The sequence below is a fragment of the Hordeum vulgare genome, chromosome 2H (genome assembly GCF_904849725.1).
Source record: "Hordeum vulgare subsp. vulgare chromosome 2H, MorexV3_pseudomolecules_assembly, whole genome shotgun sequence".
In the NCBI taxonomy this organism is placed as follows: Eukaryota; Viridiplantae; Streptophyta; class Magnoliopsida; order Poales; family Poaceae; genus Hordeum; species Hordeum vulgare.
In genome coordinates this window covers 5,544,813-5,569,165 of record NC_058519.1, presented here as the reverse complement: position 1 = coordinate 5,569,165, position 24,353 = coordinate 5,544,813, and the positions used below count along the sequence as shown (strand labels likewise).

The 24,353-nt window shown below is 44.3% G+C and overlaps 1 protein-coding gene and 1 pseudogene across 1 annotated transcript; one reads left to right on the top strand and one right to left on the bottom strand.

The window, feature by feature from the left end:
- Positions 1 to 7,385: 7,385 nt before the first annotated feature.
- On the top strand, positions 7,386 to 10,314 carry LOC123429068 (annotated as a pseudogene).
- Positions 10,315 to 18,042: 7,728 nt separating this feature from the next.
- LOC123429067 (probable apyrase 3) lies at positions 18,043 to 22,444 on the bottom strand. Its single transcript, XM_045113127.1, has 9 exons — positions 22,104 to 22,444; positions 21,871 to 21,999; positions 21,487 to 21,543; positions 21,186 to 21,278; positions 20,853 to 21,049; positions 19,205 to 19,296; positions 18,891 to 19,105; positions 18,604 to 18,793; positions 18,043 to 18,466 (listed from the first exon to the last, which is right to left on the bottom strand). Exons 1-9 carry the CDS (start codon positions 22,344 to 22,346, stop codon positions 18,336 to 18,338), a joined length of 1,347 nt encoding a protein of 448 aa, XP_044969062.1. The 5' UTR covers positions 22,347 to 22,444; the 3' UTR covers positions 18,043 to 18,335.
- Between the last annotated feature and the right edge of the window lie 1,909 nt (positions 22,445 to 24,353).

The following is a 24,353-nucleotide window of genomic DNA, read 5'->3' as shown; positions in this document are numbered from 1 at the left end:
AAGGAGAGGGAGAATTTGGATCGCATGTTAGAGGATCACAGAAAGTCGTTGTACCCCGGATGCGATGATGGTCTGAAAAAGCTGGGCTGCACACTGGATTTGCTGAAATGGAAGGCACAGGCAGGTGTAGCTGACTCGGCATTTGAAAACTTGCTGAAAATGTTGAAGAATATGTTTCCAAAGAATAACGAGTTGCCCGCCAGTACGTACGAAGCAAAGAAGGTTGTATGCCCTCTAGGTTTAGAGGTTCTGAAGATACATGCATGCATCAACGACTGCATCCTCTACCGCGGTGAATACGAGAATTTGAATGAATGCCCGGTATGCACTGCATTGCGTTATAAGATCAGAGGCGATGACCCTGGTGACGATGTTGAGGGCGAGAAACCCAGGAAGAGGGTTCCCGCGAAGGTGATGTGGTATGCTCCTATAATACCACGGTTGAAACGTTTGTTCAGGAACAAAGAGCATGCCAAGTTGTTGCGATGGCACAAAGAGGACCGTAAGTCGGACGGGGAGTTGAGACACACCGCAGATGGAACGCAATGGAGAAAGATCGACAGAGAGTTCAAAGATTTTGCAGCTGACGCAAGGAACATAAGATTTGGTCTAAGTACAGATGGCATGAATCCTTTTGGCGAGCAGAGCTCCAGCCATAGCACCTGGCCCGTGACTCTATGCATCTACAACCTTCCTCCTTGGTTGTGCATGAAGCGGAAGTTCATTATGATGCCAGTGCTCATCCAAGGTCCGAAGCAACCCGGCAACGACATCGATGTGTACCTAAGGCCATTAGTTGATGAACTTTTACAGCTGTGGGGCAGACCTGGTGTCCGTGTGTGGGATGAGCACAAAGAAGAGGAATTTGACCTACGAGCGTTGCTTTTCGTAACCATCAACGATTGGCCTGCTCTTAGTAACCTTTTGGGACTGTCAAATAAGGGATACAATGCATGCACGCACTGCTTACATGAGACTGAAAGTGTACATTTGCCAAATTGTAAGAAGAACGTGTACCTTGGGCATCGTCGATTTCTTCCGAAAATTCATCCAGTAAGAAAGAAAGGCAAGCATTACAACGGCAAGGCAGATCACCGGCCGAAGCCTGCGGAACGCACTGGTGCTGAGGTATTTGATATGGTCAAGGATTTGAAAGTCATCTTTGGAAAGGGTCCTGGCGGACAATCAGTTCCGAAGGGAGCTGACGGGCACGCAGCCATGTGGAAGAAGAAATCTATATTCTGGGAGCTAGAATATTGAAAAGTCCTAGAAGTCCGCTCTGCAATCGACGTGATGCACGTTACGAAGAATATTTGCGTGAACCTCCTAAGCTTCTTGGGCGTGTATGGGAAGACAAATGATACAAAGGAAGCACGGCAGGACCAGCAACGTTTGAAAGACCCTGATGACCGGCATCCGGAATGGTTTCAAGGTCGTGCCAGCTACGCTCTGACCAAAGAAGAGAAGGTCATCTTTTTTGAATGCCTGAGCAGTATGAAGGTCCCGTCTGGATTCTCGTCCAATATAAAGGGAATAATAAACATGGCGGAGAAAAAGTTCCAAAACCTAAAGTCTCACGACTGCCACGTGATTATGACGCAATTGCTTCCGATTGCTTTGAGGGGGCTCCTGCCGCAAAATGTTCGAGTAGCCATTGTGAAGCTATGTGCATTCCTCAATGCAATCTCTCAGAAGGTAATCAATCCAGAAGTTCTACCACGGTTACAGAACGATGTGATCCAATGTCTTGTCAGTTTCGAGCTGGTGTTCCCGCCATCCTTCTTCAATATTATGACGCACCTCCTGGTTCACCTAGTCGAAGAGATTTTCGTTCTCGGTCCTGTATTTCTACACAATATGTTCCCCTTCGAGAGGTTCATGGGAGTATTAAAGAAATATGTTCGTAACCGTGCTAGGCCAGAAGGAAGCATCGCCAAGGGCTATGGAAATGAGGAGGTAATTGAGTTTTGTGTTGACTTTGTTCCTGACCTTAAGCCGATTGGTCTTCCTCGATCGCGGCACGAGGGGAGACTAAGTGGAAAAGGCACGATCGGAAGGAAATCAACGATATGTATGGACGGCCATTCTCTGACTGAAGCACACCACACTGTACTGACCAATTCCAGCTTGGTGGCTCCGTACTTTGAGAAACACAAGAATATTTTACGCTCGGACAACCCGGGGAAGCCTGAATCCTGGATTAGGAAGGCCCACATGGAGACTTTCGGCAGTTGGTTGAGAAAACATTTAATGAATGACAATGATGTTGTAGATCAGCTGTACATGTTGGCCAAGACACCATCTTCGACTATAACGACTTTCCAAGGGTACGAGATAAATGGGAATACATTTTACACGATCGCCCAAGATAAAAAGAGCACCAACCAAAACAGTGGTGTCCGCTTTGATGCAGCAACCGAGAATGGGCCAGACCAACCGCGACTAAAGGTCGTTGCGCGCGGGAACGAAAAAACCCTTTAGTCGCGGTTGGTTTAGCCAACCGCGACTAAAGGTTACCTTTAGTCGCGGGTCGCCTCCCCAACCGCGACTAAAGGGGGGGGGCGCGGGAACGCAAAAACCCGCCAAAAACCCTTTAGTCGCGGTTGGGGAGGCGACCCGCGACTAAAGGTAACCTTTAGTCGCGGGTCGCCTCCCCAACCGCGACTAAAGGGGGGGGGGGGGCTATAAATACAAGGGCCTGCCGCCGTCTTCTCCGGTTCTCGTCTTCTCCGATTCTCTGCCGCGCGCGCCGAAGGCCTGCCGCCGTCGCCCTCGCCCTCGACGCCGCCAGCCGTCGCCCTCGCCCTCGACGCCGCCCTCGCCGCCCGCCGTCGCCCTTGCCCTCGACGCCGCCCGCCGTCGCCCCTCGCCCTCGACGCCGCCCCGTCTCACCCACGTACGGCGCCGCCGGCCGCTATCACCGGCCTCCCTCGCCCACCCTCAACGCCGCCGGCCGTCTCTTGTCCGATTCAGATGCATGCCCCGGGAGCCCATCATCCGTTGTCAATATAAGTTAGAATTATGCCCCGGTTAACCTATGTGCAAGTGCAACACGAGAAGGATTGAAGAATTGCACTATGAATCTTGCACCGTCAATAATAGTTTTCCTTTAAAAGTTGGATACTTGATTCACTTAGTATTACTCCCTCCGTTCCTAAATATAAGTTTTTTTATAGATTTCATTAGATGAGTATATACGAAGCAAAATGAGTGAATCTACATTCTAAAGTATGTCTATGCACATCCATATGTAGTTTTTTAATGAAACCTTTAAAATGACTTGTATTTAGAAACGGAGGAAGTATTATAGAAATCCGGGTCTTTTTTATATATAGTGATGGTTATATGTCTCACGACGATGAAGGCCGGATACTTGAGATCTTTTTGTTATATATAACGTGTGTACGAGCTCTCGTGTTCGGTTAAGTTTATACCATATTTGCAACAAGTGAAATAATCCCTCTGTTCACAAATATAAGATGTTTACCTTGCAAGTTTGGAGCTTTGTTAGGAATACAGTGATATCCTAACCCATCAGAATTTAAGTTCTAAACTTAACATTGATGCTCGTGTGTGTTAGTGGAAGCAGACATTCCTAGAGATAGGGTCAGTGGCGGAGCCAGAAAAATAGGACAAGGGAGGCCAAGTAGTCGTCTGCCGCCCCGTCTCGCGCTCTACCGCGACACCCTCTCCCACCCCTTCCTCGCCCCCTCCTTTTGCCACCGCCCTTTCGCCACCGCCACCGCCACCGCCCCCCTTCTTCACATGTTTTCAGGACTGACATAATGGCGGACGATAGAGCTGACCCGATTATGGACAACTATGATCCGGACGGTGAAGCACATATGTTCGGCATCATAAACGGCGATATTCTATATGTGCCGACCGGACAAGATCAAGAAGATGATATCTCTTCTTATCTGAACCTTGACGGTGAAGATGAAGGGCGCCGTCAGCAAGATGATGCCGAACAAACGTCGATAAACGACGATCTTCAAATGGAAGTAGCAACCACCTCCGGCGCCGAGGTATATATATACATTGAGCCTCTGGTGATACAAACTAACTGATTTGAATAAATATGTGTGTACTAACGCGCGCGACTCTCTTTCTTATTTTAGCCCTCGGCCGGATCGTCGAAACAATCGAGTACGTCGTCAAAGCGTGGCGCAACGAAGACGATGAAACAAGGAGAAACATGCACCATCGAGGTTGTCGACAGTGCAACCGGCAGGCCGCTGGAGCCCCGCAAGAACGCCACCAAGTTTGTCAGCCAATGCGGAGCCGTTGTTAGAGACAACGTCTCGATCACCGTCCAGGAGTGGAATGAGCCAAAGAAGGCACGAATTGTTGGTTTCACTTTTGTCGATAAGAGAACAAAAAAAGATTGCTTCAAGAAGCTTATGGAACATTTCGTTCTACCTCCGGAATACAACAAATTCGATGAGGAGGGTAACAAGATTGAGGAAAACAAGGAGAGGAGGAGGCTAGTCAAACAGTTCGCTCTTCATAAGATGGCCGACGCATTCCGGAAATTCAAGCAAAATCTAGCCCATGACTTTGTCAAGCAGAACAAGACTCCGGATTTCAAAGGACAATATGAGAAACTGAAACATGATTGGCCAGAATTTGTGAAGCAAAAGAAATCGGAGCAGTTCATTCAAATATCGAAAAGAAATAAGGAAAATGCGGCTAAGAAGGAGTACAATCATATTATGGGGCCAGGAGGGTATCGCATTTGGGTGCCTAGGTTGGAGAAGATGGAGAACGAGCTGAGGGCGCGAGGAATCCGTCCAGGTACGGAGGGATGGGACCAAAGGGCCAAAAGCTGGTGGTACGGGCATGGGGGAACGCTGAACCCGGAGACAGGGGAGTGTGTTTACCGGGGCAAATTAATTAAACCCACCCAAGCCCTTATTGACGCAATGAGGGATGCTCAAGAGGGGAAGATCAAGTTCAACAGAGAGAACGACGCGCTGACAAAAGCCCTCGGGAATCCTGAACACGGAGGACGTGTACGAGGCATGGGGAACATTCCGTGGAAAATAGGGTTCCCCCAGAACGATGACCCGTACGGTTACAGAAGCCGTAAGAGAAAGATGGATCGGGAAGCAGATGTTGTGGCGCGGTTGGCATCGGAAATGGATGTGATGAAGAAAACCGTGAGTGTACTATTAGCCGAAAGAGATGTAGCTCGGGCGCAGCATGAAGATCATCCAACGGATCTCGGAAGCCAGCAGCGGAGAAGCAGCGTGGCTTCCACGGAGGCCCCACCAGCTGGTGCAGATGCACCGACGATCGAAATTACTGCACCGGAGCCTCTGGTGGTCGAAATTACTGCACCGGAGCCTCCTCGCTACCCCGTGGACGATATAAAGGAGATGAAAGAATGTCATCTGTATTATCCTATCGGGAACATGTCCATGAAGGTAGCCATCGGCAGTGCTTTACCATGTTTACCTGGAGCACTCCACCACAACAACCCCATTCAAGATGGCTATGCTCGTGTCACGGTGGAGGACATAGTCCAAGGGTTTGAGGACCTGGAGATTGACATTGCTACACCTGAAGGGGAGAAAAGACTTGGAGATGTCAAGCGCCATTTCATTCTATGGCAAAAGAAGTTTATCAAGTTTCCAGGCGAGGCGCCAAGGACAACAAGTCCACCCCCCTACGGTGGTGGTGGTGGCGGTGGCGGTGGTGGTGGTGGTGGTGGTGGTGACGGTTCACCTACACCTCCGTCACGTCAGCCGACGCCCCCCAGTCCACAATGTCCGGCGGGTGATCAGACGCCGCCCCCCAGTCCTCGTCCGGCGGGTGATCAGACGCCACCTCCCAATCCACCTCCGGCAAAGAAGCAGAAGCAGTCCTGGATTATTAACCCGGACCCTTATGTACCTAAGACCACAAAGGTACCGGAGCCATCACTGAAGCCTCTCCCCACAAGGCCTTGGGAACGTAGTGCCGAGGAAACTGCCGCGAGGGCGGCTGCTGATCATGAGAAATGGAAGGCGGACTGCAAGAAGAAAAGAGAGCCCGAGCCCAAGCCAGTATTTTCTGATGAGCAAAAGAAGTGGGCTAAGTCATTTTTGAGCACACCGTCCCAAGCCGCGAAGAATCTGCCTGACGACTATGCACGTGAACTTCGTAGGCAGGCACTCATGTTGAAGGAGAAGAAAGAGCGGGCGGAGAACCAGGAGAACAAAGCCTTGGAGGAGGCCGAGAAAACGGAATTAGAAAGTAAAAAAAGCGGGAAACGAGTTGCCCAGCTCGGGGAACAAAGTAAACAATCGATTGCCCCGCTTATAGTAAAAGAGCTAGAATTCAAAAGGTCAAAGGCTAAGAATGGTGGGGATATTCAGCCAGCGGGGACCAATCTATGTGGATACTATGTCTGTGAGATGATCCGGAGATACACCTCTGAGCGGGTTCCGAGTGATACCAATGCTCAGCGGAATAACCTCCGGGTGATGCTTAGTCCAGAAGCTCGCTTCCGACCACTTCAAGAGGAACTAGCTGGATGGTTCAGGAGGGAAGTCCTCCATCGTAAAGGAGAACACCATTACGAGGACGTAGAACTTTATATGCATTAAATTATGTATGGAAACTTGTTCAAAATTGTATATGGTCATCCGATGATATTGAATATATATTGTATATTCCTCTTGAATTCTTTTTGGTTCTAATTTCAAATTTGTTTGAAATTGTACATTCATATGCATGTATGTAGTACCGTAGAATATGTGAAACTCCTTCAAAATTAAAATAAAGCACAAAAGAAATAAAACAATACAAATTAAACAGAAAACAGGTTTAGGGGGGGGGGGGGGGGCTAAACCCTGTGGCGGCCTTTAGTCGCGGTTGGCCAGAAGAACCGCGACTAAAGGTCCTCCGCCCCGACGGCCGCCTGGCGCCCACGTGGACGGGCCTTTAGTTGCGGTTCTTAAGCAACCGCGACTAAAGGGGGGGCCTTTAGTCGCGCCTATTTGGTCGCGGTTGCGCAACCGCGACTAATGGCAGTTACGAACCGCGACCAAAGGCCCTTTTTCCACCAGTGGCGCTGAGCTGCCAGGCATGGAGGACGTTACTTGGAAATCAAAATCCGGTCAAGCAACACTTTTAGCATTGTGGATATCAACATGAGGTCAAGCCTCGACTCTGAAAAATGCACAAGGTGGAAAAATGCACCAGTCTTTAATATTCAACGGTGGCTCCAACTTTTCCATTCTTCTTCTACTCCGTGTTTCACCCACCCACTTGTCCCAGTCAAAGTCATACATGGAGACTTTTCCATTTTGCCAAGAATCTATGTAAGACTTGTAAGAGGCCCGCATAATTAAATTTGTCCCGAGACCGCCCAGCAGCATACCTTATCAATCCCAGCCATGGAGACTGCCAAATCTGCAATTGCAAGTGAACTCGTGAGCCGGTTCATCTCCTTAGTAAAAGGCGCTGGCGGTCTGAGAACTTGTCCTGCGAGTGCACTTAAGTCGCACTACTTGCAAACCGGAAAAACCCGTCACAGAACTTGCGTTGCGGTGCATTTAAGTCACAAAGACGAGTTGAACCGGTCGGATGTCCGGTTTTCTCTGTTTTTTGGTCATGCGCGCCTCTGGACTGCATCATTTTCTTGCACAAAGTCCCCTGGATCCTCAGCTAATGTTGCATAGCCCCCTCTTCTCTGTTCTCTGTCTGTCCATTTTCTTTGCCGATGGGAGAGGAGACAGGCGGCGCTGCTGACGCGTCGAGCTCGTCGGTGAATCCGACGATGGAGTCCCTAGAGAAGAGAGGCAGACGCAGTGCCGCGCGGGCAACCAACCTCATCTTGGCAGAGCCGCGTGCAGTCCTGCCCAAGGTGGTGGGTTGTTGTGGTGGTCGAGGAGGATGCGTGTAGTGGTTGGGTCAGCGTCGACGACTTGGAGGAGGAGGTAGGCGGCGGCAGGTGCGAATGGGATGTGGCCGACTTAAGCGTAAAGGTGTAGGCGGCCTCGTTGGGGACGATAGGGAGGACACGCGTGCTGCCATAGAGCATGGCGAGCATGGCGGGCGGACGCGGGTGGGGCACCAAGGCTTTGGTGTACTGGGGGAGATGGCGACAAGTGCGAGGTTATCCTCGTGGCTGGCGGCGACTAGCTCCACGACGAACAGGTGGAGCTGGACCGACATTGCAGTTGTCCGGCGACAAGAGCAGCAAGGATGTGTGTGAGTACACAAGGTGCTCGATAAAAAGCTGAAGCCTCTAACCTGAGTTCAGTATGGAATATGTAAGTAGCAAACATGCAATGGGGTGAGGGTGTGCTCGAGACACCCGATGAGGCATGCTGTCGTCTGTAGCAGTGCCTAGTTCTCGCGTACCTGGTTCTCGAGATCGAGGTGGCCGAGCTGGCGTGTATCATGGCAGTGGTACCCAGAGCTCGGTTGCTGGAGGCTGGAGCAGCATGGCAAAGCAACAACGTGTAGCTGCAATGCAGCGACAACTGTTAGCTGTAGAAGAGTTGGACGCACGACTGTGTTCAAGGCGACTGACAACGGGCACAGTGACATGCAGTGCGCCCTTCGGTTACTCGGTGGACGTGCGGGAAAATAGGAAGAGGTGCTCCTGCTAGCCACGGCGGCGCTGCCACTCACCATCGTCTCCTAACCGGCCATGCTGGTCAGCGATCATCATCATCTAGCGGTTTCGCAATACGGCTCTCCAACTAAATAAGTATAGACTTTTCTACAAAAATACCAAACCCTGGAGGTGTCACGTGTGCTGCGCGTGACCGCAAAACAGAGAAAACCGGGCATACGACCGGTTCAACTCGTCTTTGTGACTTAAATGCACCGCAATGCAAGTTCTGTGACGGGTTTTTCCGGTTTGCAAGTAGTGCGACTTAAGTGCATCCGTAGGACAAGTTCTGAGACCGTCAGCGCCTTTTACTCCATCTCCTTCCTGATGAACAAGTACAACTCCTCGAGCCATGTCCAATCGGAGGAGAAGGTGGCGCAGAGGTTGCAGCACCTCCTGATGAGAGCTGGCACCATTATTGAGGAGGCAGACACGCGATACATAACCAATTCCGGGATGATGATGCAGCTCAAGATACTCTCAGAGGCCATGTACCGAGGATACAGTGAGCTGGACAATTTGAGGTACCGTGCCCTCCAAGACGGTGCAGGCTGCTTCGACAAGGTTAGCATCAACGACTCGTCTAGTAGCAGCTTGCATTTATCCCTTCCTTTCAAGCGTTCTCGAATAACAACTGAGAAGGATGACAAGGTAAAGCGCCTCGGGTCACATGGTGCCTTGGAAAGCTTAGAAGTTGCTATTGCTAATATGGCAGAATTTATTATACTTCTAGGTGGATGCAAGCGCATGTTCCATAGGCCATATGATATTTATCTTTACACTGAAAATTTCATGTTCGGCCGACACACTGAGAAGCAAAAGCTCTTGAGCTTTTTGTTGGAGCACAACAACCCTCCCACTGATCATGCACCGGCAGTTCTTCCGATCATAGGTGGTGCATCAATTGGGAAGAAAACTTTGGTTGCTCATGTGTGTGGTGACGAAAGGGTTAGGTCACACTTCTCCTCTATTCTGCACTTGAATGGACACAACCTCTTTAGTTTACTTGACCATGGAAGGACCATGTTTGGCACGACGTTGGTAGTTATTGAGTTTTCTTCTGACGTAAGATCATCATCCTGAGTAGAATTCAAAGGTTAGCCAGGTTTGGATCGGTGAAGCCTATTTTACTAAGTGATCTGTCTTATGACGAGTTGAGGTACCTTTTCAAGACACTGGCATTCGGGAGTGTAGACTCCACAGAATCTCCACAGCTAGTAGAAATAGCAGATAAATTTGTCAAGCAGTTGCACAGTACCCATGGTGCACTTGTCGCAGCAAGTACTTTCGCGGATGTGTTAAGAATGAACCTCAGCGTTCAGTTTTGGCGCTGCATATTGGACAAGAGGATAAGATATGCCAAAAGAAACCTCTCCACTTATGGTGTGCAGGCAGGCATGCTTTTAGAAGAAGGCCATCCTGTGGACATAACGGATTTAGCTTTGCATCCACTCAGCATGACACGTTGTACAATTGATGTTTCAATCAAGGAGGAATCACCAAGAGTGACAATGAAAGAACTTCTAGCAGATCCTAGTGTTAGACCACAACGTGACTTCATTCTAATTGCATGGGAATCAAGGATACCCCCTCACAAGACATTTCCTCATTTTGTTACAAGCCGTGCTCAGGATATACCTGAAGGTAGTAGGTTAAAAGATAGAGCCTTGACAGGGAGGAAACGACGAGAAGTGCCAATCTAATTTTGTTTCGGAACTCGTGTAATGTAACTCGTTTTGTACTTTATTTTCTCCATACATGACAAATGACCGTGTTCATGTGTTACCATTGAACTAGAGACATTACAGATTTCAATTGCGGTGAACTTGGATTATGTTACATATGATCCAACTAATTGTATGTTTTATCAAATTCAGTTATCCAGCACCTTTTAAACTTATTAGACTCAAATTACCAAGTATTTCGATGAACTCGTGGCGGCACGCCAAATCCACGAGGCAGACATCGCCATTGGCGAGGCTCCCATGCCATCTCTTAAGGCGGTCGTTGTCAACCTTTCTTTCTCCGTGCTTGATCGATGGTATCTACTACATATAGAGAGAACTCGACGCTAGCTAGTAAGGAAATGAAGGAACCATTGATTACACAACATCGTGATCATGAACATATATAGAGAGAAATGACCTCTCTTTCTCCGTGCTTGGTCGAATAACTCGACGCTACTACATATAATACACGATCATGCTTATATACAATATATAACATCTCTTGCAATTCCTAACTAGCTAATATCTATCCACCAAAATTGGCAAGGAAATCCTGATGATATTTCTCGTATGACATGCTCAACAAAGAATCCCGCCAATTCCTCTTGAATTGCTCGTATGCGATCAGTTGGTAGGAGTTCTTCCCGCTTCCGCTTGATCTAGTTTAAAGAAGGTGGTCAATATATATATATATTTGAATGAAACTCAACACAGTTGATGGTAATAAAATAATAATTTGAATATTGTTTACGTACATCAAGTTCTTTAAAAGATCTGCCGTTCTCACAAGTCGTCTCATGAATCCACTCGCAAACGAAGTATCCACATAAATTAGTCCCGGATTCCTGCCTCAAGCAGTACTTTACGAGAATAAAGTTCAATCAAAATAATAATCAAGCATGATAATGATATTGAAACTAGAATGAATGAGAGATGCATGGAACTAGCTAGTACTACTTACTTTGAGAAGGAAAATCGCAGCTCCTTATTCCATTCACCATTAGCGGTTTGGGTGAACTTTTTCCAAACCCTGCATGGCAAAGAAAATTATTGTTTGATATCAGGAAATGAAAGAAAGTTGCTGATATGGTGCAATAACCATTGAACTTGCTTCTGGAGCATTTCAGTAATTGACACCAACTCTGTAGGGTCTTTACTTAGAGATGCCAAGACAAGTACTAGTCCCTCGTCAAGCCTAATGATTAGCAGAACAAAGTGAAACCTACACACGCATGACTCATCAATTACACTTAACCTCGAGTAAGCGAAACAAAATGTGTAGAAGACAACTAGTAACACTCACCCGAAGTTGCAAGGAAATAGTATTTCCCTTCTGTCATGTTGTCGAAGTAACGCAGTTAGCAACAATTTCTCTCTATCCATGGGAGTCTTACATACATTATGTGCATTTACGGTATTTGGGTTAAGGCTCCCTCCTCCGTTCGGTCACCGGAGTCGTCATCATGATCACCTTTCTCCGCCATTCGGTCACCGGAGCCATCATGACCTCCTTCCCCCTCCATTGTTGGATGACCAGAGCTGTCATCCACTCCTTGCTGACCATCGATGTCGTTGAGAAACGACAAGGTATAATCCACCGACAACTCTTCTTGTTCCAAGTCTCTGTCCATGGTTTCTGCAAATATTACAACATGGCAATATACAAACACGAGAGATCGATTAGCATGGAAAACATGAACTTAATATCACAACAAGGAATCATATGCATATGAGCAATGGATTAGCGGCAAACATCATGCAAAGTTGACAAGTTTTATAATATTCAGTTTCAGATGATCGTTGAGGACTCCCCCCCCCCCCCTCATGTCGAAGTTATACCGAAATTATTGAGGTGGAAAGAATCCGTGTCGAATATTTTCTTATATGAGGTCGTCTTGGGGGCTTAATGGGCCGAACAGTACTTTGAATATTAAATCTTAGAAGTTTGACCACAGTTTCAGCACTCGAGATGAGATCGGATGGCGATGACCGAAACTTAAAAGATGTTCATGTCAACACTATAAAGCTTTTCCATGTAAAGCACTGCTTCATTTGAAGCCATCTTAATAATACTTTCTTCCATGCCAAAATCTGGTGTTAAGAAATACGACGTCATCGATAACCTGTCGTTTCAGCAAGCCTTGAGCAGACAGCTAAATTTAAATTGAAGACTCGGACGAGCTGCTAGAGACTAGACACGGATTAATCTTGAACACCAGTTGTGCATGCCTAGAAATAGGAGCAGCACAAACCCTGAACAGGGGAGCACAGTCGATTTAAAAAACAATATATGGGGCATTTCAAAAATGGTATACAATTTAAAAAAAATCCGTGTAATAAAAAATGTTTTGTACCTTTCAGAAAGCAAATGTTCATGTGCTTACAAAATGTATGTGTTATTTCAAAAACATATAGTCAATGTAAAAAATGTTGCATATTTTGAGAAAAATGCTTCTTATCATACAAAAAAGTCTCAACTGTATTTGAAAAGACATGAAAACGTTTTCAAGAACTGGTTCAAAACAAATATTTGAGAAAAGTTTTATCATATATATTTAAAATGTTAAACATATATATATTTTTAAACGTATGCAAAAATGTACACTGTGTATAAAAAATAGATATCGAAAAATACATTTGAAAAAACGTTAATAATGTATTTAGAAATGTTGATTATCGCTGATGTATATGAAAATTAGACGCCGCGAGGCCGCCGAAGTCGCCGCCGCCCCGAAGTCGTCTTCGTCTTCGACGCCATCGATGTCGGCCGCCTGCGCCTCCTCCACGAGCCCTCTGCCCCCCGAGGAGCCGCTGCTGTGCCCCGGCCCTCCTCTCCCACGGTGAGCTCCGTCGGCCACCTCCTGCCCTCCTCGAACTAAGCGCCATGGCCGTCGGCCGGCCCGAGCGCGGCGGCGCCATGGCCGCCGGCCTGCCCGATGTTCATATAGATGTTTTGAAATTGTTCATTGATGTTCATATATATAGATGTTTTGAAATTATTCAGAGATGTTCAGATAGATTTTTTGAAATTGTTCATAGATGTTCATATATATGTTTTGAAATTGTTCATAGATGTTCATATAGATGTGTTGAAATATTGTTCGTAGATATGTTTTGAAATTGTTTCCATAGTGTTAGGTAGTACGATGTTTATATAGATGTTTTGAAATTGTTGTCATTGTGTTAGGAAGTATTATGTTCCTATAGATGGTTATATATTTTCTACTCTGTTTATAGTTGTTTTGAAATTCTGTTTGTATACATATATTTTTAGATATAGTGTCACAGTAGTTGTTTATGCATTTAAAAACATGTTCTACGGATTATAAGTTAAATTACCAATTAAAATAGAAAATGTCTAACGATGATTATTGGAAGTGTGAATATTTGCGGCGACTATCGGAGTTTGTGCGACATGCCTCACCTGCGGAACGACAGGTTCTTCAGCATCAAGCTTGACGAGACCTTCGAAGTTTCTATGGTACACAATACTGACAAGTGTTTTTTCGTAATTAAGCATCACTTCTGTTTCTTTGCTTCAATGTGTAATTTTTGTTTTATACAATTTGACTAGTTCTTACCATGCCATGCAAGAAGATATGTGTTGAAGAGGCTCGGTTTTGAAGACCACGAGAGTGTGGAGACGAGGATAGCTAACCTAAGGTCACACATTTCTGATCAAGGTAATGAATGCAGTTTACAACACAGAAATAGGGTGATCAAATTGGGAAGATCTTTGCAAGGCATATGGATTTCAGGAGGGTATGGAAATAACCTTCGATCTTCGTCCTAGAGATAATATGTCAGGTAACATCGACATTTGGCTGGATGTCGATATGCTTCATGTTTTACCTCCATGTAAGTTCGTCAACCATGCATATTTGTCAAGTAATTTGCATTCTATATTTAAAAATAATTGGTGTTAATCCATATACTAAATTTGTTAAATTATAATTTACAACTTATTTTGTTTCTTCGAGTGAATTACAGAAATTAATTGACACGACACACAACATGATAAGGACATCAACACCATTGTTACACCCACAACCCCAGCTGCTATGCATACTGGACCAATTAGTAGAGCTCGTGCACGCCAATTGAATTATCAGGTACTTTCGTTTCTTGAGAATACTTCTAATGTTCATGAACATATGATGCTGCCTAAGTTAGATACTTTTGTTGTGCTTATGAATGAAGGACCTAGCATGGACAAGAAGGATATCCATTGGAGCGGGATCAAGCATGGAGAAGAAGGTGCACGCGCGGGAGAGAACAATGGAGCTTTCACTGGTGATTTTCGCACTTTAAAGCCACCATAAGGAGAGCATGAAGACTTTGGACAAAATATTCAAGACGTCACTTTATAAATTTCGTCCACGGGCTATTGTAGGTGTTGCGCCACCTTATTTTTGGGCCAGGCCCATGTAATTTCGAAATACCATAATATAGGCTATTTTTAGAGTCCATATATGTAGGGAAACCGACTTTAGTGCTGTTTTCGGACCCATCCTCCAAGGGTCACACAATTGCCTCTCTATTCCCTCATATATACAGCCCTTAGGGCACCGTTTAGACTTGGGTTTTGTTTAGATTACATGTTCTCCATAGCTGCAACTTTGCATTCTTCGTTTGTGTTTACGACTAGACAAAGGCGTCACAGAACTCCACCTTCATCAATAAAGCTTTCCTCTTATATTCGCAATATCTTGATTGCATCTTAGTTTCTTGCTTGTTCTTCGTTTGCGTGCAGGAAACAGAGCTTCGTGGTCAGGTTGATCGTGCTCCGGCGTGGTCAATAACATCTCAGAGTTGGTTTAGCGATTGCTAAGGCGCGACGCCCTCACACGTTCGTAGTCGGATCGTCAAAATCGACTCTACCAAAATGATACCCACGATCTCATCGAAAGACAGGAACAACTTCACGCCTCTATCAAGTGGTATCAGTCCAGGTTGCTCGGTGAGATTTTACCAGTTTTTCATAGTTAGATCGCATCTGTTCTTCATACCTATCATCCACGAAAAAGCCATAAAAATTAGGGTTAGATCATCATATCCGAACCAATCTGAGCCTTTCCATAGTCTTTTCAGTAGTTTGCTTAGTTGAATTTGCGGTTACATCATCGTGTCGAGTTGCTGGTCTTAGTGTCTAGTCCTTTAGAGTTTGAGTTCCGTTCACAGGTTGTCACGCCGCTGCCGCACCGTCTTTCATTGGTGCCATATATCACCTCCACGCTACCATCATCGCTGCTGCCATATACCACCTCCAAGCTACCATCATCGCTGCTGCCATATACCACCATCACGCCACCATTATCCTTGCTGCCATATACTACCACCATATACCCACCACAATCCTAGTTTGCATCCTTTTCGTCTTAGGTTAATTTCGAGATCTCCTTGATTTTGGTTTCGCGTTTCGTCTCTATCACAACACGTATGGATCACATTTAACTTGGAAGGAAAAGGATGTTCTTATCTACTTTCTTGTTGGTGTCCTGGTTGGTAGGAAGAACATCCCGTATAATTTGGGAACTGGCCCAAATTATACATTTTACATACCAGTAGTGCATAGGTTGAGGGCGGATGACATTCGCCGAAATATCTCGGTAATAGTTTGCTAATTAAGTATGCTCTACTATTGCATAAATAGTGTTGATTACATTGCTAATTAGGTTATTATTATGTTCTTCAACAACAACTGCCAAATGATGTAGTGCATCTGTTGATGCACGACAAAGGTCATATGAAAATTAAAAGACCGCTGAGGGCTGAGTTCGATGCTCTGTACTCGACTGACCGCAAATAAAAAAGGATCCAAACTGAAGCATGGAGAGAAATAAAGAAGGATCGGAAGCCACAAGTTGGATACCGTTTGGATCTTTGTACTTCATCACGGAGACATAGATGTTGCTCTGTTTTATGGCATTGTACCTAGTAGGGAGGACTATGTCTTATGAGAGACAAGTTTTCCTAGTTTATATTAACATGCCATGATCGATTAGGATGCATGATGACTATTATGATGTTTTTCTATTTTATGAGATTTTAACTTGGTATATGATTAAGATGATGATAAGTTATTAGATGAGTACGTAAGATGATGATGAGTTATATGATATAATATTTGATTAAAATATATTAATGCCCGTGACAGTCCCTAAACCCCTCCTTTCAGAAAAAATAAAAACCCAGCATAAGGCCGCCTTTTAGTCCCAGTTGGTTTCACCAACCGGAACTAAATTTCCCCGCCCCTGACACGTCCAGCCGGCCACGTGGAGGGGCATTAGTCCCGGGTCGTGGCCAACCGGGACTAAAGGAGGTGGGCCTTTAGTCCCAAGTTATTAATCCCGTTGACGATCCGAAACTAAAGGTCCTTACCAACCGAGATAAAAGTCATGTTTGTTACTAGTGGTGCCGCCTGTCCCACCGAAACTGTCGCAACGGGTGTCATGGCAGAAGAAGGGGGTGTTTCTTTCCAAGGACTTTTTGGTGTAGGGACTAAAAAAAGTCTCTTTTAGTCCCGTGTGAAAAAAACGGGAGGGACTTTTAGGGACTAAAAGAGGGTATTTGGGACTAAAGGAAGAAGTCCCTATGGGAGGGGTTTTTTGGGACTTTTTTGGCACTTTTTCCAACAGTGCCCCTACTTTTAGGATGTCATTTACTAACTTCTGGTATATTACTAGGGGTAACATGATCTTTTTGCATGTCATTTAATGACCTCTAGTCCATATATAGTCCTTAAAAAAACGGATAAGGACTAAAGACTTTTTAGTTGGGACTAGAAAAAAAGTCATAGGACATGTAAAAAAAACAGAGCCGAACTCGGATGAGCTTCCACTGAGGAAGCCGTCGCAGACCCCGCCCCCCTACAAGGCACTTGTACCGGAGCAGAAATGGGAGCATGCAAAACATGCGTCCCTGCTGGCTGCCCGGGCGTCCACACCGCCACTTCCTCTCCTCTTCCTCCTCCTCGTAGCCGTAGCCGTGGCCACCCAGTCCACCACTGCTGGCGTCAAGCAGCCGCCGCCGAGCCCACGAGAGGTCGTCACCACCCTCACTGTCCCAGTCAGCTCCTCCGCGACGTACGTCTCCTTCATGCGGGAGTTGGAGCTGCTCCTGAACCAGACAAGGGCGGACGTCGTCGCCGAGCACTCTGTCCTAGCTAGGGCCGCAGCATGTGACCTGCCACAACATGCACGCCTTGTAGCTGCATGGGTGTTGCCCGCACATGTATGTGCATACCTCCCAGTCCTGAAGCAACGTCTTGCACAAGATTATGCAGACAGTTTGAGCCCCAGAAATTGCATTACCATCAATAATTTGGACCTTTTTTTGCTTGCTTGCTACCATCCTTATCCGGCATATAGCAACAACAACTTCTAAGCTTTTGAAGGCACCACCAGACTCGACGAACATAGTCTTTTCATCCTTCTCACAACTTGTGTGAGAACCAAAGGCAGAGCCATGTAGGCTCGGGGGGGGGGGGGGGGGGGGGGGGAGTGCCCCCCTCCTCCCAACATGTCAGCAGATTATGAATGAAATGAACATTTGCTTTCTACCATTCTGAACAGAGAGGATAGATGGGGAGTCAACCGTAGATAGATGGAAGTGTTGATCCACGGATGATAAAAAATGATATAACCAACCTATGGTTGATTGGTTAGGACTTAGGAGGATGTTTGTGGAACTGGTCCACTTGTGTGGCTAAACCCATATTTCATACCATAGGTATGTCTCATTAAACAGATCATTCTTTCGGGGTAGGCCACATTTCTATCGGTAGCGGGTCAGCCATAATGGCTTTGTCAATCTTACAGCATCACGAAACTAGTTTTGAATAACCAATGTACGAGTGTATCAGTGTGCTCGTCTATGCCGTTTACTCGGTATGTCAAATAGTAAAGAACACTAGAATTGGGGATAGCGCGGTCCATTCATGCATCTTATTGCGAGGGCACGGGCACCTTATTGTGAAGGACTAGCTACCATTTAAATCATGCATCTTGGAGCCGCTTGGTGGGTGACACAGCTTCTATAGCTTCTCCGAGAGGCCATGCGGCTTCAATGAAATATTCGCCGTGCTTCACCTTCTCTACCACTGTGATCACCTTCGTCGGTTCCAAACCTGCACCCACCATACCATATCAGCTAAACCAAGTCTAACTTATTAGCATCACACTGACAGAAAATACCAGCAACTGCACTAAAATCCGTCGATTCATCATCGAAGAAGTCTGAATACTAATGTATGTAGCTGCTTACCGAATCCATACACGAGCAGGGAGTACTGGTAGACGAGGTCCATACAAAGGTAGGGCACGTCGGTGGCTCGGGCCCTTGGGTACAAAGCCTTTGCTTCCTCCAAGCTCAGCCGGCAAATCTTCTCGGCGGCGGCCCTGTATGCTGCCGGGGTAGTCTTCCCGCTGGTAGAGTCGCTGTCGATCAATCCAACCTGTCTCGGCCAGAAAACAGAGATACACACATACACACAACAGTTCATTAGTTATTGTCACAAACATGTTCCATAATTAAATTAGCAATTGGCTTACCCTTGATGCCATGTAGTAGAAACTGGAGGCGGCGTAGAGGTCAGCCTGGCCGGCACCGCCGCCGCCATTCCACGCGCCATTGAAGGTGCAGTTCTTTGCTTCACAGGGTGCGCTCAGCTTTAGTGCTTTGATCACATCCTCTCTGCACTTGTCATATGCTGCTCCTGTTGGCGATGCTATGGCGTCGTACTTATCTCCATTGTAGGTGTATTTACCTTCAAGGATAAATATGTATACTCAGATGGAGCTATCCTTCATTACGAACTTACACAACCAAAGCAGTAAGGTGTTCATGCATGTGTAATTTGCATTACCAATGAATCCGCGCAGCATGCAGTAGCTGATAGGTCCATTCTTTGCCTTGAAGATCTCTCCTCGAGCAGCCATTGCTCCGTAGTGCAAGTAGCTGAAATGGAAACACCATTAAATTTTCCAGTAGCTGAAATAAGGTGCTATTGAGGAATCTAGCACCTTAAATTAAGTTGTCAAATAATATGCAAGCAAAATACCCCCTCTATCTCAAATTATATTGCTTATTAGGTTTGCATAAGTCAAACTTTATAGAGTTTGATCAAGTATACAGAAAATATATGATCATGAATGGAAGCACTTTTTTGGGGGTCATTTTTTACTTGCATGCTAAGGCTATATACTGAGCTTCCGGCTAGCTTTTAACTGCATGCGGTTATATATATTTTCATTAGCTTCACAATTGTCACAAATATTATTTTCCCTATTTTTCTTTGATCCACATATACCACATTTTAAGTAGACTATTTCATGTTTTTTTTTTCATTTTGTTCTTAGACTAAGAATTTATAAACTTTGAAACCATCACCCCCACCAACATGAATGATTTTTGAGCTTAGGGATCGCATGAAGGTTTTTCTTAGTATATTGTTTGCATACGAACAACTTGATCCGCTAATATATATGCATTTTTTAAACAATTATGAATACTACATATTATTAGATCTTATTTCATTTTTTACTGTTGTACTCACCATAGGATATATATTACATTTACAAATAAGAAGCAAATTAAGGCAAAACAACTGTCCCTACTGGTGTATATTAGATTTATCATATGTCAAACTTTGTAGAGTTTGCCTATTTTTGTGAAAAATGAGCATTAATGTAAGCATGGATTTTTGTGGGTTATTCTCACTTGAATGTTATGGCTACATACTTAGGCTCCGTCTGGCTTTTTCCTGGATCTAATCATATGTAATTTTAATTTCATGATCTTAATATTTTTTCACAATGTTCGCAAGTTCTTTCTTAATTTGAATTATTCTATTTTTGTCTTAGTTGACATACTATGTGATCCAGTAGTATGCATAAATACATCTCTGTTGAACAGTGTATGGATAATACATCTGATTAGTCATAATTCTGACTTTTTTACTATCAGACTCATTATATATAACTATTAGTGATGTAATACAACTATTACTTGCTTTACATATTGCTGCAAAAGGGGCAATACTTGGTTCTACATTTTCTTCACATCCCTCTATTTTATAATAGAGAACTCTTTAAAATAAGGATTCATATAGTATTTTGATTTCCCAACCAGCTCTGTACTTTAAATAAGGATCAATCTTGTTTGATTCCAGATCTTAGGGATCAAATCAAAGTTTGTCTTTCTATATTCTTCTCATGCCACTTGTCCCACTAGTATGCATCACACATATATCTTTTTTGAACTGAGTATGCAATATTGTTGTAAAACGAGTAATAGCTACTTTTACATTTTGTTTTACGTACATTTCTAATACCGTAAAATCATGTCCAAAATTAATTCATACTGCACCTGAACCCCCTGTTTAATTTAATTAGTTAAAAAATTACTACTGATCAAGCCATTAATTAATTATTCAGAAATCTACCATTGGGCCGTGAAGCATTTAATCTCCATGTAAGACACATAACAGCGGATTCGAGGGTCCAATGACTAACCTGTGAGCATAGACGTTGTAATCTCTTCCTTTGAGATACTCTTTCGTAACATACGGATCCTTAACCACAGGAGCGGTAGCAGCAGCATCAGCAGAAATTGCATATGCCATTTGCACGGATCCACCTCCAAGGTCAATCACACCTACCGTCTTGGTGTACTCTCCTCCCAGCTTATCCAACAGATAGTTTAGAGCAACCTACGTGCAATATTAATTAATTTTTTAGCATATACTTATACAACTATTTTTTAGGTGAATACATATACTAGTACTAATTTGTGTAAATTAATACAGAGTGCCCAATGTAATATGTGACATTCATGTAGTAGCATACCCATAAGTAAGATCCCTCCTGAGACCCCTCGAGAACGTTGATCCAACTAGGATTGTACTGGAACTTGCTCTTGGTGTGGACTACACCCCTGACCTGTATTTTAGGAATCAGTTAGATCTTATCTAGACATGTTTTAATGTTAGATACGGATGCATCTTGACAAATCTAAGACAACCAATTTGTCCGGAGGTAATAAATTTTGACAAGTCTTCTTTAGATTTGAATAACTGCTGAAACAAAAACTAGGATAAAAATATCAGAAAAAAATTCATCATCTAATTAAGAGATGCAAAATATTTACTGCTTCAAGAATTTGCTCCGCCTGCTCGTCTCCGATGAGCCTGAGTCCGGCCGTCGCCTGCACATCATTTCGTTTTTGTTAACCAAGAGAAGAAAAAAAACGATACAACTACTCTTTTGGTTTTTTTTTACTTCGTTTTAGTTTTTGTTGTAGTCAATCAAGTTTGATTAAATTTATTTTAAAAAGTACCAACAACGATAATACAAAAAAAATATTAATATGAAAATTATTCCATGATGGATCTAATTAATGATATCACTCTAGAATTGTGAATGCTGATTTTTCTTCTTTCATAAGCTTCGTCAAACTTAACAAAGCTTGACTTACGGTGAAGCTAACAAGAAATGGAGCAAGCATTCATTTGCTACGAATGGGCAGACATACCCCAAGCTTAACGGGTGTTCTCTTCATGAGCGACCGAGGCACAGCGCTGTTGGCCTTCTCAAGCAGGGGTACGATGGAGTTGGCAGCCTCCTGTGGCCGTCCGGCATACGAGCTTAGCCCGGGATTCACCTGTACACACGTGCCAAGAATTAAAATGGGATAGAGGGGAAAAACATACGGTAGATGAATATATAGGTGAATAGCTGACTGTTGTGCCTAATATATATACATACCGTGGCGAAGACTTCTATGTCGTCACCGACGTCGACGAGCTCCATCTTCTTGTCGAACCGAAAGACGTGGACGCGGGTGCCCGTGCTGCCGGCGTCCATGATGACGGCATACTTTCCTGGTGCTGGCCGTGCCTCAACGGCCACGCCAGCCTTCCGGTCAAGCACGTCGTCGGCAAACGCGGAAGAGGAGGCCAGGAGGAGGAGGACGAGGACAAGTGAGTGGATGCCCAGGGTGTTAGCCATTGCGACCGAGCGAGCTACTGCGCGCGCAGCTAGGTAGCTAGCTGGTGCAACTGCTGCTGCTCAAGCTCAAGCTCAAGTGTGTACTCGTGAGTTGGGAGGGTAGGGTTTAAAAAGGAAGGGGCGTATGGGAGACATCTATGGCAGGCAGCATTTCATTAATTAAACTCTTTCAATCCATGCGTAACACGCTCCATGTGTAAATATTCTGGCGGGACTCCACTTGGCCGTGCGCGATCTCTCCTCGACTGCCGGTATATATATCTTCTTCGTTGTTTATGATATCACAAGAGATATGCACCACTATGTAAGGAGTAGAGCTATACTCTGAAGAGCAGTAGTGTTACTGTGTGTTCGTAAATTGTTAATGGAGCTCGAGCTCTGAAGAGCAGTAGTGTTACTGTGTGTTCGTAAGTTGTTAATGGAGCTCGAGCTCCATGGTGCCCGAAATATGAAAATTTCAAAATCAAAATTTAGGATTAAATTTTTTTTCCAGAGAAAAGTACACGCATACCTATGGAGTTATACTATTTGTCTATAAAGATACATAGAAAAATATATTTTTATGCAAGCGACATAAAAATAACAAAATTGTCTATTTATAACGCATGTACTAGTATTCACTATAAAAATTAATGATTTTGTTTTTTCTACACCCCATATCAAAATATATTCCATAACCAAGTTTTAGTCACATCTACTCCCTCCATTTCTAAATAAAAGTCTTTTTAAAGATTTCACTACGGCATATATAAAGATATAGATAGACATACTTTAAAATATAAATTCATTCATTTTGCTTCGTATGTAGTCCGTAGTGAAATCTTTGATAAAAAGACTCATATTTAGCAACGGAGGGAGTAGTATGCATGCATCTATAAGTATTTATGCATTTATTTTCAGATTTGTTTGGAACTTTAAAAGTTGACCATTAGATTTTTGAAACGCTCAACTGTGTACTGATGAGTTGGGAGGGTAGGGTTTAAAAAGGGATGGGTCCGGGAGAGATCGAGGGGAGGCAGTATATCATTAACTAAATAGCTTTCAATCCATGCATACCACGCTCCATGTGTAAATATTTGGCTGGGTGCCACTTGACCGTGCTCGATCTCTCCTCGATTGCCGGTATATATATATATATATATATATATATATATATATATATATATATATATATATATCTTCTTCGTCGCTTATGATATCTCAAGAGATATGCACCACTATGTTAGGTGTAGGGCTATACTCTGAAGAGTAGTACTGTTGCCGTGTTTGAAAATTGCTAAGGCCCCGCTTTGATTCGGTGTAAATCTACACACACGGAATTTATTTACAGGTTTAAATTACTGGCTGCAGTGTGATTTCCATCTGAATAAAAACGATGACTGGAGGTATGTATCACTTACGGAGCTATTTGCGACAATCCCAGCGGGACCGAATGGAGTTCTACGTCGATGGCCCCCAAAATTTGAAAAATTCGAAATCAAAATTTAGGATTCCAAAAATTCCTGAAAAAGGTACACATATACCAATGGAGTTATGCTACTTTTCTATAAATGTTCATGGCAAAATATATTTTTATGCAAGCTACACAAAAATAACAAAATCATGTACTATTCACAATAGAAGTGGAACAATGCTACACGTACGGGAGTTTTACAGGAGTTTTACAGGCTGAGATGAGGTGAAATGTATTGATTGGTGATTAAGATGAAGCGGGCTCACCCCAAAAATCAGGGAGGGGGGGGGGGGAGGGGGGGATTAGTGAGGAGAAAGACCAGTCCGTTAAATCTTGTAAAAAGTTTCCGTAAGTCTAGCATTTTTGATAGAAGTGCATGGTTTTTTTGTTCTGTACAGCCCACATCAAACCTATTTGATAAAGAATTTTTTGTCAGATCTAGTATGCATCTATAAGTACGTACTTATGCATTTATTTTCAGAGTAGTTTGAAACTTTATAAGTATACTATTGGATTTTTTAAAAATTCAGACTGGATCCGTGGGGCCCGAGAGC

Excerpts from the sequence above, each read along its gene's own strand:
- LOC123429067 (XM_045113127.1), bottom strand. The coding sequence starts at position 22,346 with ATGGCTAACACCCTGGGCATCCACTCACTTGTCCTCGTCCTCCTCCTC. Across the intron at positions 22,000-22,103 it reads ACATAGAAGTCTTCGCCACG|GTGAATCCCGGGCTAAGCTC; the intron begins GTATGTATATAT and ends ACGTGTGTACAG. Across the intron at positions 18,794-18,890 it reads TCTACTACATGGCATCAAGG|GTTGGATTGATCGACAGCGA; the intron begins GTAAGCCAATTG and ends TGGCCGAGACAG.